We start from the raw sequence: 13,093 nt of genomic DNA, 5'->3' as shown, positions 1-13,093 counted from the left end.
TTTTATATTTTTTTGTTTTTTTGTTTGATTTTTTGAAATGATTTTTTTTATTATGTTAAATAAGTTTGAATATGTGATTATGTGTTTTTTAAAGTGATTTTCTTTATCGTGTTAAAAACGTTTGTTAGGTAATTTATATTTGATTAAAGTAGACACTTGGTCTTGATAGAGAGCCGAATGGTCGGTACAAATTAAGAAGTAAAATGTGGCAAGCGCTCTTAAGTTTTGCGGTTTACCAACCAGAAAAGTTCTCTATTGTTTACAAAAACACGAAAGTGCTTGAAAAATGCAACTTAACTTTGCTTCTGTCTATGCTCAACAACAGCGCAACAAATATGCTGACACTTCCAGCTGACATCTTCATTTTGTCGCTTTGCTGCTGAAGTTTGCAGCGCATCGCATAGCTGGTTTCTTAGAATTTGAAGCAACAGCTGGTGCCGGATCCGATGCGGTGACAATACCTAATGTCATTATCTCATTGAGTAGATAATCCAATTCAGCGGATGACGAAGTGTTTGCATTACTGTCGGTGCGTACAAATCGACAGACTATAATGTATTTGGGCAAATCGAAATCCTTGCCATGTAGCTGATACATTCTCATGGTTTTCATGAGCAGCGAAGCACGCATAGAGCGATCAACGATCGTTTTTTGCAGTGCACGTAGTGCAATATAGCAACGACTGTGTTCTAGGAAGTAGCCATCGGTTTGGCAACTGCTGATCACTGCCATCAACGTCTTATCCACCGGTTCGCCCAATGCCAAAGCCAGTCGGGGTATATCATTGTGGGTAAACACGGCGCCGGCAAAGGGCGTGAGCACGATCTGATTGCGCTCCACTAGATAGGGAACCATTTGGCAATATTTGGCCACGGCCAAGAGACTTGCCTGCTTAAAGGTGAGCTTAAGACAGCCGTCGAGCACAAATGGTTGATAGACCGGGGGCGTTTTTCTAACATGCGCTGTAATGATCACCTCAGGGCTGATCCTCCTGCCTTGTGCGTTATGCGTGTCCAAACGAATTCGCCATGTCTTGTCCACGCCCATATGCTTGGCAAGATGCGCCTCCTTGCTGCACTCGAAGATCACTTGCTCGGCGAAGCGGCGACTCTCGGTGGCGGTCTTAAAGTCCGGCTCGGCCATAAAATCGGGACAGATTTCGATGAATGTGTGCATTAATTTTTTGAAATCAAAAATGCATTTGCTCATCTCGATTGTTTTTCTGCATAAATTTCAATTACGTGGCTTTAATTAAACTATTATTTCTTTATTTGTTTTATGCTTACATCAACTCTCGCGACACTCTCTGGTAATACAATGTTTCCTTTCGATGTACAAACTCCAACTGAGCAACGATGGATCGACACACTAGCTGGTTGACTCAGCAGATTCGCTGTATGAATATATATTCAAATATATATACATATGTAACATAACATATTCATATGCACAGTGTTGATAACTGCTTGAGGCCTGAAGAAAATTGAGAAGCTGCTATTGAGGAATGCTCGACTTAAAGATTTCCTAACACAACACAAAGACGAAATTAAATAAGGTATAATTATTTAAAAAAATATTGTAAAAAGCTTGAATTTTTATGTGAGTCACTTTAAAGACAAATTGAAATTTTGCTAAAAATCATAATTCTATATAGTCGTATTTGATTTTTGCACACTTCAGTATCGCTGCTATTTTATTAATCTATTTTTAAGTTGTAATATTTTTTTCTGTGATTGTGCACGTTTATCATTTCTTTATTCTATCCTGTACAGCAACAATATACATACAGCTGCATATATATGCACATACATATATGTTTATAGTAAGCAATCTCAAACAATAAGAAAATTGCAGTAGAGTGGGCTCGACTGTGCGATACCCGCTACCAAATGAATATACTGAAAAGTACTAAAATATAATAAATTGTATCTTTGGTATATCAATACACATATATACGTGAAACATACCAAAAAGTTAAAATATACCAAATTGTCAAACAAAGTAGTCGGTTCTTGTCATAAACAATTATTTTGTGAATAAGATCTAAGATTTGTATCTTATTGTAACCAATATTCAGGTTCATAAAGACATATAGTTATTATGTGGTATGTACCGATCTACTCTATGAGTACGGGTATAAAAAAACAAGCCCTTAAAATTGTTGATACTGACGAGAAAAAGCCGTCGGATAGACGGACCAACGAACGTTCTCGATGCACAATCTATAAACAAAAGGAGAACTTTGTTGTTTGTACATACTTTCCTATGTGACTCTCTGAGAAGTCAAAACATTGGCGATTGCAGTATTTTGATTCGAGAGCTAAAACCGAAACAACAATCGTTGTTTGGCCGTCAAGAGCGAAAGATCTCATAAATTTCTATCGCGTAAGTGGATTTGTTATGCATTGCGGCACGTTTGTGGAACCAAGTTTTGTGTTTACATTCGATCTTGAATTTCACTACGCAGCAGAGTGATGGCAAGCGGAGTGATACGAACCCAAAGTGGTTTCGATTATGCGAAACTTTGTGCAGCATTCAGCGAAATTTGCCCTGACTTTCAACGGTCTGAGCCTGGCACATCACAGAGCTTGGATTTTGCCAACAAGGTGCTTTTCGAGCTGGGTCCAAAGATGCGGCAGATTAAACAGAGTGGATCAGGCCAGATGTGGCGTCTCATGTTCAACGGAGGCGGCAGCGTTTTCATCTATTCCTACACCTTTAAGAATCCCATCAACGTGAATCCGCGTGTTCAGCAGCAAAACCTTTATCTAACCCTCAAGCAGGCTGGACTCTTGGCGGCGAGTAAATTATGTTCCATACTGCCAGATCAGCATAATCCGAGGGACAAGGTACTGTTGACACCATTGGCTTGAGCTGTGTTTGCACCTCAAAAGATCGCGAGTATTGCAATTGCACTGACTGCCCATCTGGGCAGAAGGGTTGACAGTGGCGAGGTGATCAAAGCGGTGATCAGCAGCTGTCAGACAGATGGCTTTCACTTGGAGCACAGTCAAAGTGCCATTGCCGTGGTGGCCATTGAGGTGACGATCCGAGACGCAGCTCAGCGTCAGAAACTTCGCTCGAAGACATTACGGACCTATGCCAAACATGGAAAAGCGTTCGACGAGGCAGCGTATTCGATTTATGCGCAGCACTCGAAGCTGGAGAAGAGATTGCCCGATGTGGAGCAACCAATGTCGAGCACGCCGAGTGAACCTACCAGAAGTATTGATGCAGTGCTGCGCAGCATTGCCAGGGGAGTTGATGATCCACTGAGTGGTGGAACACTGGAAATGAGCTTTGTGGAACCACCGAAAGCCGCACCTGAGCAGGAAGTCAATGAAGTTTTGCCAACACCAATTGATTTACATGTGGGCAACACTAATCTTGATTGGTTGAGGTTCTCGCGCTTCTCTCCCATCAGCCCCATTTAGACATTCGTATTTTAATGGGTGCTAAAATATGAATATATATGTAATATAATATATAAATATTATATTGTATTGAATGAGGAATGTACACTTCTTTTCCAATTTAGACTCATTTTTAAGAAAATGAAAATGATTCGAATTCTGACATTTAATCTGAATTGGATAAGGCATTCGCGCTTTTTGGAAAAAACACATGTATATGAATATTACAGCTGTTAATTAGCACTTTAATTAGAGCAAAGAATTATTTTACTGTTTTAAGGTAATTGCGAAAATGGAAAAACTCGTACACAAACCAAAGAAATAACGAATTTATATATTTCTATTAAGTAGTAAAACAGAAAAAGTTCCTATCAATCTATCATACCTCAAAATATAATTCTAATCCATTAAGTAATCTTTACTTATTTTTAAAATTTGTACAGTTTAGGTTTATATCATTACCATTCATTGTTCCCCTCAACCGAATTTAGAATTTTAGAGAATAAAAATAGTGAAAATATAAAAATATATACTGGTTGCAGTATACACCATTTTTTCATCTTCAGAATATATGCAACCTGGGGAATAATAATACTAAGTTTCCACATTTAAGCGAGTGATGAGCGTAGCTACCTTTATTTTGCGAATAAATTTAAATTCGAAATTTCTTCGAAAGTTTCTTTATGGTATCTTTCATACACAGACAATGTGTGCTCAGTTGTGGCCCGTTTAATGCGAAACATAAACAATTTTTCGCTCCGCTGAAACGTGGATGTAAAAACCTTTTAAACATGCGCAGCAGAGGCTGCAGCAACATTTTCTATTACACTGCAACAATAAACGATGAAAGATGCGGTTCAATTGTGTTAGAAGGTTTCATTTTAAAAAAATGTGTAAAAAAATTTACAAACTCTTAAATATGAAAACCCAAAAATGTTTGTTAATCAATCAATTCTTCTTCTTTTACTTCTTTTTGCGGTGTGCCGGTGAGATTTTTGCATACGAAGCATCGGATGCGCTCTCGATGCTGTTCGATGTCATTGGACTGATCTTCTCACGCTGCGAACTGAGCAATGCCATAACTCCATCGGCGATCTCGTCCAGCGACACTGGACGATTGTAGCTGAGCATAACAGCTGTTATGATGGGCAGCAGAATCACATTATAGTTGGAATCCATTTCAAATATGCCACTGGCAGCACCACAAGTACAATTTTGCATTGATTTGGTGAAAAATATTTTAAAACTTGTTGTCTAAAACTGTGTGTGTGAGCTCTCTAAGCTGCTTGCTTCTGACACCCGGAATTAGTAAAACTGACAGCTAGAGCCAAGTGTACTCAGCACTGTTCGGAGTTCCGAGTGCTTCAACTGGACCATATCAAGTAGTCTATGCTACATAACCCGATCCCAATGAAAAATTCAATTTGAAAAAATGTCACTTGTCAGTTGGCGATATCCTGTGAACGCTGCACGCTGCCTGCTGCTTGCCATTGTTGTCCTCTGAACCTTTTGTTGTCACTGCTATTTTAGTTTTCCATTCTGTTGTGCATTTTTGGCATTTTGATAAACCATATACACAAATATTGTATAGTATAGTATATCAATGGCACACAAGCGAGTGCGAGAGCATTTCATATGCAAATTGTTCACTACTCATAGCCACAGACGCAGTCCTGAGTCAATATCAAAAAGGCAGCGACACAAATGCAAATGAGCCCAGAGTTGACAGCAGCTCAACTTCCTGGCTCCAATAAGCAAATAAATAAAAGTCTGATGTATGCATTTCTATTCAATTTACGCACCGACCTATAGATCTAAGCTGCTAAGCTCTAATATTGACTGAAAGTTGAAAAAAATTTTAAACGATTTTGTGATATTTTCGATTAATTATTTGCATGCTATTAAAATGCGGCACTAAGAAACTATTATTATTAGTTCAATCTATAAAATTAAACTTTAATATATGAATTTTATAATGAAATGATAAATGTATTACAACTATTTATTTATATATTAAAATTGAAACTTTTAGTTATTATTGAACTTCTAGATGTCAGTGCTTTTTTATCAATTGCAAAATTTAAAAAGAAATACATATTTCGCTGAACGAAACTTTTAAAGATAGCAAATGATAAAAACAAGTAAGAAAGTTGCAGTGGAGTGTTAATTAAAGCAAAATATTACAGTATTATTCTTAAAATATATCAATTTAATATTCCACAAAAATACTAAAAATATACAGAATGCTATATTTGGTATATTGATATAGAACTACATTCAAGATGTACCATAAAGTTGCCTGTTACATATATTTCCTATCCTATGGGTAGCGGGTATAAAAGAGAGTGATTCTAAAATGTGGTACATCGTTTAAGCCAAATTCAACTTTGTAGGGTATACAATAAGAGGGGGGGGGGTGACGCGAAAATGCTGCTGTGCTAAAGTTCAATAACAAATTGCCAATACGCAAGCTCACATAGTTTCCCTCTTGTTGACGCTTTAAATTTAGAGCTTCGCGTAAGTGTTTTGCATGGTCGCATAATTTATGACTGCGTGCGTTTTAGATAGTACGTAGCATAGCAGTATCTTTAATCTGCTGGCATCGTAGAGTTTAGCGAGCTGAGTACTGAGGGTTATTGATAGTGTCAATCGAGCATTACTTTGGAGTACAGCCGCATGCAAAGAGCAAGTTCAGCAGCCATTAAGCTAAACCTTAAGACACAGTAAAATGTTTACGCATATCCTTGAAACCCATTACCGATGATGATGATAAGGCTGCACGAGTACAATGTGCGTTGAGCGAAAATCTGACCACAACAGACACGGGCAACATGTTCCCCAAAACAAAGACAACAACAGTACAAAAGAGAAATTCAGGCAAAGGGAAAGTAGCGAAGCATGCGAATGGAAAAAAACTGTGTTCACAGTTCATAAAGAGAACGAGTGAGGCTGACAACAAAGCAAATTGGTGGCAACACTGGCAAAACTCTGGCGAAACTGGTGAAAATGGCAACTGGCGGAAGTGCGCATCAACAAATGTTAGTCGCCAGCCTGTCGTCCTTTTACGACCTTACAGGACACTGGCGAAAGCAAGCTTATGGCGGCTGTTGCGCCATTTCTAAGCTTTGACATGGACATGTCACCTACAGGTAGCCAGCCTACCTACCCTTCGCTTACTTCCCCTCCCTTTCTCTTGCCAACATGCGTTAAGCGCCCTTTGACATGACAGTCGACGTTGTATTGTGTGCTGTGTTCATGGCCCCAAAAATATTTGTAATTTCGACTACCTCGACTCGGCTTCCGGGTGTAAAATCTCTACAGCGAGCACTCTTCCTTCCGCTGTCCCATAAAATCTTGAAAGCGATGGCATTATTGCTGACAAAGAATTTTTATTGTATTTTGTAATAGTATAACATGCAGCCTATTCTCACATCCAGCCAAATAGTGTTTACGAAAACTAATTAAAATTCTTCAAACGCTTAGAAGAATATTCTTTAAATTTAATTTTACATATTTTTGTATATTCTAAATATTGCATACTACGAAATGTGCATACAATTTAACAAAAGTTCTTAAACAATGGATACAATAATTAAACAATGCGCATATTTCTTTTATATTTGGAGATCCAATTGAGCTGCACTTTTATTTTATGCCAATTAAAAAATATATACAATTTTAATATTGTTTATTGTTATTCAATTCCAGTGACCGTAAAGATTCAATCTATTAATTTCCATGTGCACATTACGTATACGTTCATAAACGACGTACGTATACACAATATTGCCTTTTATTTTTGGCGAATGGCGAACAGACAATAGACCTTTTTACCAAAGAATGTGTGAATGGAAATGCACGCACTGAACAATGCTGCTATTCAATTGCGACAGCTAAAATCAAATAGCATGCACAGAAGGTAGAGTTTTTGCGGTGCCGCTGAAGCTGTAAAAATCCACAGCAAAGAGGGACACGTTTCAACGGGCGGGCAAACAATAAATAAAAGATGTTCGAGGGAGCTGATAATTGACAAAAGCGTAGAGAACTTCGGTCGTGATACGAGTACTTGTGTCCCAGCATTCCCGTCTGATATTGGGCCACTCTTTGCTCTGCCAAATGACTCCCTCGGGCGTATTTTAGGCGCGCAGAGAACCCTCAATAAATACGTAGTATACGTAGCGAGTATCCATTTTGCGTTGTCAGTGTTCTTTCTCTTTCTTTGAATCGCTTTGAATGTACCTGAGCCCATTGAGCTGCCATTTTCCAAACATTTAATTGATTTCTAGCTACGTTGGCATGACTCTAGCGCAGCCTCCGTCACCTGCCCCTTAATTAAGATGAGCGCAAATGAGTGAAGGAAAAATGAAGTGCGCAGTACACAAAATTATGGCTAGGTCTATTGGCCTTTTGGGGCGTACTAATGTTCGCTATCGTTCTCTTTTTGCTACTTGACAAATCGATGAATGTATTTTAATTGTAATTTGTGTTTCATTTATTGCAGACGAGGTCATTAAGGGCATTTTGTCCTCGCCATTTCCATGATTAAGACAGTAGTTCACTGTTTTGGCAAAAAGCTGAAATGGTCAGCAACGCAGATAGAAACTCTGATTTGATAATATAATATAAACGAAGGTCAGAGTCTTTTTGACGCTATAAATATGAGTGAAACATTGCTGCTTATCTCTTGCTGTTAGAGAAATTTGTGAAGTGAATATACTTCATTCAGTCATCATATAAGTATGTATTCATCAACATATATGAATAAATTATTTGATAGAGGTAGGTAAAGAAAAACATACTTGTCACATTTATGAGCTCATGAGCAACTACACGTCGAAAAAAATACAAATTTAATTCAATCTATTCATCAATAGTGCATATTTTTCATATTTATTAAGAACTCATTGCTTACTCAAATTTGGTCTTTGGGTTCACAAATAAAGAATTCTTTCTCTAGACAATAATCATCATTCATCAGGTGCTCGTCATTAACGTACCACAATTCGCCACAATTCTCATCGTCGCCACCGTTGTTTGGTTCATCTTCATGCCAATTGAAATACGTCGCATTTCGACCAGTTACCACCGAAAGGAATTCTCCCCTCTTTAGTTAAATCGTTAATGTCGATCCAATAATCCTTTTCCACTTCCAGTTTGCTCTTGATTGCGTCGAATTCGGTTTGATTTTTGATGCTAAGCAAATGTCCACCAATTGCCTGACATTTGTGAAGTGCTCCAAACCAAGTGACCTCTTCCGATCGTTCAATATAATAATATTTTGAACCAATTAGTTGATAAGGCGAGCCAACGACTCTGCACTGTAATTTAATATAATAGTTGGAAAAGTTGATTTAGTTTGAGATCATTACTCTTTAATCACACTTACATCTACACTGCCATAGACAACAAGGATTGACACAAGGACACCAAAGAATAGTTTGTTCATTTTGCACAAAGTGAAGAGTCTGAGATGAACTGAAGCTGTTTTCGAAATCAGCAGCATTTAAATAACCAAGAAGACTACGTTGTGCGAATTATTTTTGCATTTATTCTTAAGGTTATCAACATCAAAACCAAAGCACAGATGTGTGTCATTGTTTTGTTTGTTTCACTTCGAAGAATGTGCCAAAAATACGGAATTGAGCTGATGTTTCGAATTAAACATTTGAAATGGGAACATACATTTGCGAATACCAATAACTCAGATAAGGTGTGCAAAGCACATACACACATATACATTATTAACAGCAATGTTTTAAAAGTTCAAGGGGGAATTATTACAATTATCTCTATTATCACTATTATACACACATACACATATACTTTATGGGATCAGAGATTATAAATTTATACCTTCTTCCAATATACTATATACAATATACCTTCATCTTTCACAAATGGCAAGAAGACTTTTTAACGCAATAAAACTAGCCCTTTTCTTATACCTGCTACACATAGGGTAGGATGATATTAAATCTTTGTATATAGTATATATATTCTTAATCATCTTCAACAGCCTAAATGTCTGTCCATATGAATATCTATCTCTTAAGGACAAAAAGACAGCACTTATTATATTTGCGCGCAGATTAAGTTTGCTGAAAATTTGGAAGTGATCAGATAAAAATTGTTGAAGTACTTTAAGAAGTACTTTTGTATGGCAAGAAAAGCCTTTGCAATTGGGGTTTATTTGCTATGTGCAGACAATCTGGTATATTGTGTTATATATGTTAAAAATCAATATAACAAATATAGCCTTCTGTACATTTAATACTTTTATGGTGTATTAATTTGGTATATTTTAAGAATAATGCCGCACCGTTTTGCACACTTGACTGTAGTTTGTTTTTTTAAACGCAGTTGACTTCAATCAATTTTTTATATTATTATTTATTTTGTATACCAAGCCTATCATTCCTTAATTTTCTTGTATTAATGGTAATACGTAGCAACAAACAACTAAAACAAAATCGAAATGACGCATACACAAAAATTAACGTTTCAGTTTTAAAAATCTGCAACAACAAGATATTATGCGTAGAATAATCGCATTGGAACGTCATTGTACGAACGTCTAGAATTCTATTACGAATAACTGAGATAAGGACATATATGTATGTTATGTATATCATAAACATATGTATATTAAACAGCGATGCAGTAAGAAATACGCCAACGAAAAGTATTCAAATCATCACTGTTTATGCTGCGGTATTTACATATGTAGTATAATATACATTGATTCCAAATCTACTTACATACATATATGCTTTATGGAATCAATATACAATCTACTTCCTACTATTTCTCTTTTGGGGTTTCCACAAATGATGAAGACTCGGTGCTATCAACTTATTGAAGATTCAATTTGGGTAAATTTCATAGATATTTTCCAACATATATATCAATATATTAAACACATTGGAAATAAATCCTTTTATTTTTCTTTTATATTCTGTAAAGTGTTCATTCGTACAATTAAAACAAGACATATCTAACAAATTGTAATCAGTAATATTCAAATACGCCAACGCTCATTCATTATTTGGTTGAGATATATTTTATACCTAATCTTTAAAAACAATAAATCATATTTGTGACATTTATGGGCTTTTCAGCAGCGACATTAATGTATTGAAATATATTTATTTACTTAATCTTAGTACTCGCAAATAAAGAATTGTTTCTCAAAGCAATTATTATCATTCATCAGGTGCTTGTCATAACCGTAGTTCAATTCGCCACAATGTTCAAAGCCATCTTTATTGTTTGGTTCATTTTCATGCCAGTTGAAATACGTCGCTTTTCGACCAGTTGCCACCGAAAGGAATTCTCCCTCTTTAGTTAAATCGTTAATGTCGATCCAATAATTATATTCTTCATCCAAATTGCGGTTGATTGCGTCGAATTCATTTTTATTGTTGATACTAAGCAAATGTCCTCCAATTGCCCGACATTTGTGATGGGCTCCAAGCCAAGTGCGCTCTGTTGATCGTTCAATATAATAATATTTTGAACCAATTTGTTCATAAGGCCATCCAACGCGTTTGCCCTGTAAGTAAATTTATTGAAAAGTTGATTTAGTTCAAATATGTAAATCTTAAACATTCTGTTTAATTTTATATCCTGATGGAAATAAAATTTGAAATCATTTCGAAAACATTCTTAAATTACACTTACATCTACACTGCCGTAGGCAACAATGATTGACACAAGGACACCAAAGAATAGTTTGTTCATTTTGCAAAGAGTGAAGAGTTTGAGATGAACTGAAGATGTTTCGGTCCGAAACTTTCGGAAATCAGCAGCACTTATATACCCAAAAATGTATTGAAATTATCAACTTGGAAAATCCACCCAGACACGAGTGACATTGTTTTGTTTTTTTCTACTTCTAAGAATCTGTAGAGGCAATATATTTTATGTTTAACAATCAAAATTTTTCAAAAGTACAGTTGGAATTACCAATAAATTGAGATAAGGCGCCCAAATCACAAATAAAATATAAAACAGCGGAGCTTTAAATGATAAGCATATAGAAATGATACGACGCATCCCAGTTTTGTGATAGACTATTAGCACACTTTCATAGTGTTCACATTCACATATTCACAAATATATACTTTATAGGATTAGAGATGATATAATTTTTCCATAACTTCTCTAGTGGCTTTTTACAATTTATAGAGAGACTTTTCAACGTGAAAATACTTGCCTACAATTTTTTCAAACTGTTTGTATATCTGAGATGAACGTGCGTGAATTCTTTGCAAATCAGGCCTATCACCTTTCCGTTTTTTTGTGTTAATGTGTTTGTGTACAATTTAAACAAATAATAAATACCACTTTCAAAATGACTCATAAACTTATTTAAATAAATATTTTCATTATGAGTAATATAAGCATTATATATGAATACATTTTACTGATAATGCGAATTGCTTTTCCTTTACCTTTGCTTTTATTCGTTAGATGCTGTAGGTAAAAAATAAATATTCAGCCTAAAAGTAGGCAATACAAACTTATCAGATGTCAACTCCAAAAATATAGTACTATGCTGTGAAATTATCAACTTAAGAAACCCGAAGAAAATCGTGTGTCATTGTCTTGTTTGCTTCATTTTTTTTAACCTAAGGAGACAAATACCAATAATTGATATAAGGGATCCAAATCACATTTACAATACATTACAATGATGCTTTTAATAATAAGTTAGAGGTAATATAACTTTGCCTAGAATTGCTGAGGTGATTGTGAGCAAATTTCCAGATTTATTTAAATACTTATTAGCTATACTATTTTGTAAACCTTTCTGTTTTCTAAAGGCTATGAACTATGATTATGAATCGAAATGACGCATTCACAGAAATTAGCATTTCAAATGAATAAACAATTTAAATACACCATTTAATGTGAGTAATACATGCATTATATATTAATACTTTTTACTGTGGATTGTTTTTGATATCTTTCGTTAAATGTTGTAGTGCTGCTTGGTAAAAAATAATCACAGCCCAAAAATAGGGAATGTATGTATGTTAAATTTAACAGAAGCATACCTAAAAGTAGACAATACAAACTTAACAGATGTCTACTCCATGCTTCTCTTTTATGTCTAGTTGTCCATCTGCATTACTGAAAACTATTTTTCTTGTTAGTACAACTTAATTTTGCTGTTTGCGATAATAAAATTAATTACACTAAGAAATTTCTTGTTTTTTTATAACTTTTTAATATTGTTGGAAATTTTTTTTAGTATTGTCAAGCTATTTTTTGTAACTACAACTCGTAAAATTTTGAAATCGGTTTAAGCTTGATGTCTCTTGTTTGTACTTAAGAATTTCACATTCTTAAGAAGAACTTCAGTAAATTAATTTCAAAAATGTAATTGGTTGATCAAATTTTATTAAATTTGGTTGCAACATGAAATTTTGCTACTCTTAAATTCCTGGTTTCTTCGTTCCGCCTTTATCTTGTCGAATATGTAACACAACTAAGAATAAGGAGTATGCAAATGAGCAAATCGATAAACTTGACAACGACTGCTGCATGTATGTTGAGCAAGCTCTTGACGAGTTGCTGTTTGCAGTTCCTTTTTACTCTCCAACACTGACTAAAGGAAGCAACAGAAACCGATTGGAAATATGCAGTAGATTAAAAAGGGAACTTGAAGATCATCG

General features: G+C 35.5%; 5 protein-coding genes across 5 annotated transcripts; 1 reads left to right on the top strand and 4 right to left on the bottom strand.

Moving 5' to 3' along the window:
* Positions 1 to 117: 117 nt before the first annotated feature.
* Positions 118 to 1,395, bottom strand: LOC132789379 (uncharacterized). Its single transcript, XM_060797351.1, has 2 exons — positions 1,287 to 1,395; positions 118 to 1,222 (listed from the first exon to the last, which is right to left on the bottom strand). The coding sequence occupies exon 2, from the start codon at positions 1,207 to 1,209 to the stop codon at positions 361 to 363; it is 849 nt and encodes a 282-aa protein (XP_060653334.1). The 5' UTR covers positions 1,210 to 1,222; positions 1,287 to 1,395; the 3' UTR covers positions 118 to 360.
* Positions 1,396 to 2,066: 671 nt separating this feature from the next.
* LOC132792167 (uncharacterized) lies at positions 2,067 to 3,979 on the top strand. The gene is made up of 2 exons (XM_060801419.1): positions 2,067 to 2,385; positions 2,468 to 3,979. Exon 2 carries the CDS (start codon positions 2,475 to 2,477, stop codon positions 2,871 to 2,873), a length of 399 nt encoding a protein of 132 aa, XP_060657402.1. The 5' UTR covers positions 2,067 to 2,385; positions 2,468 to 2,474; the 3' UTR covers positions 2,874 to 3,979.
* Positions 3,980 to 4,274: 295 nt separating this feature from the next.
* On the bottom strand, positions 4,275 to 4,720 carry LOC132792168 (uncharacterized). Its single transcript, XM_060801420.1, has one exon. The coding sequence runs from the start codon at positions 4,632 to 4,634 to the stop codon at positions 4,377 to 4,379; it is 258 nt and encodes an 85-aa protein (XP_060657403.1). The 5' UTR covers positions 4,635 to 4,720; the 3' UTR covers positions 4,275 to 4,376.
* A 3,532-nt stretch (positions 4,721 to 8,252) lies between these two features.
* On the bottom strand, positions 8,253 to 8,893 carry LOC132792292 (accessory gland protein Acp29AB-like). The gene is made up of 2 exons (XM_060801587.1): positions 8,800 to 8,893; positions 8,253 to 8,731 (listed from the first exon to the last, which is right to left on the bottom strand). Exons 1-2 carry the CDS (start codon positions 8,857 to 8,859, stop codon positions 8,459 to 8,461), a joined length of 333 nt encoding a protein of 110 aa, XP_060657570.1. The 5' UTR covers positions 8,860 to 8,893; the 3' UTR covers positions 8,253 to 8,458.
* Positions 8,894 to 10,506: 1,613 nt separating this feature from the next.
* Positions 10,507 to 11,185, bottom strand: LOC132791384 (C-type lectin 37Db). Its single transcript, XM_060800274.1, has 2 exons — positions 11,094 to 11,185; positions 10,507 to 10,965 (listed from the first exon to the last, which is right to left on the bottom strand). Exons 1-2 carry the CDS (start codon positions 11,151 to 11,153, stop codon positions 10,573 to 10,575), a joined length of 453 nt encoding a protein of 150 aa, XP_060656257.1. The 5' UTR covers positions 11,154 to 11,185; the 3' UTR covers positions 10,507 to 10,572.
* Positions 11,186 to 13,093: the final 1,908 nt, after the last annotated feature.

The sequence above is a fragment of the Drosophila nasuta genome, chromosome 3, assembly GCF_023558535.2.
Source record: "Drosophila nasuta strain 15112-1781.00 chromosome 3, ASM2355853v1, whole genome shotgun sequence".
Classification (NCBI taxonomy): Eukaryota; Metazoa; Arthropoda; class Insecta; order Diptera; family Drosophilidae; genus Drosophila; species Drosophila nasuta.
This window is presented reverse-complemented; position numbering and strand designations above follow the sequence as displayed.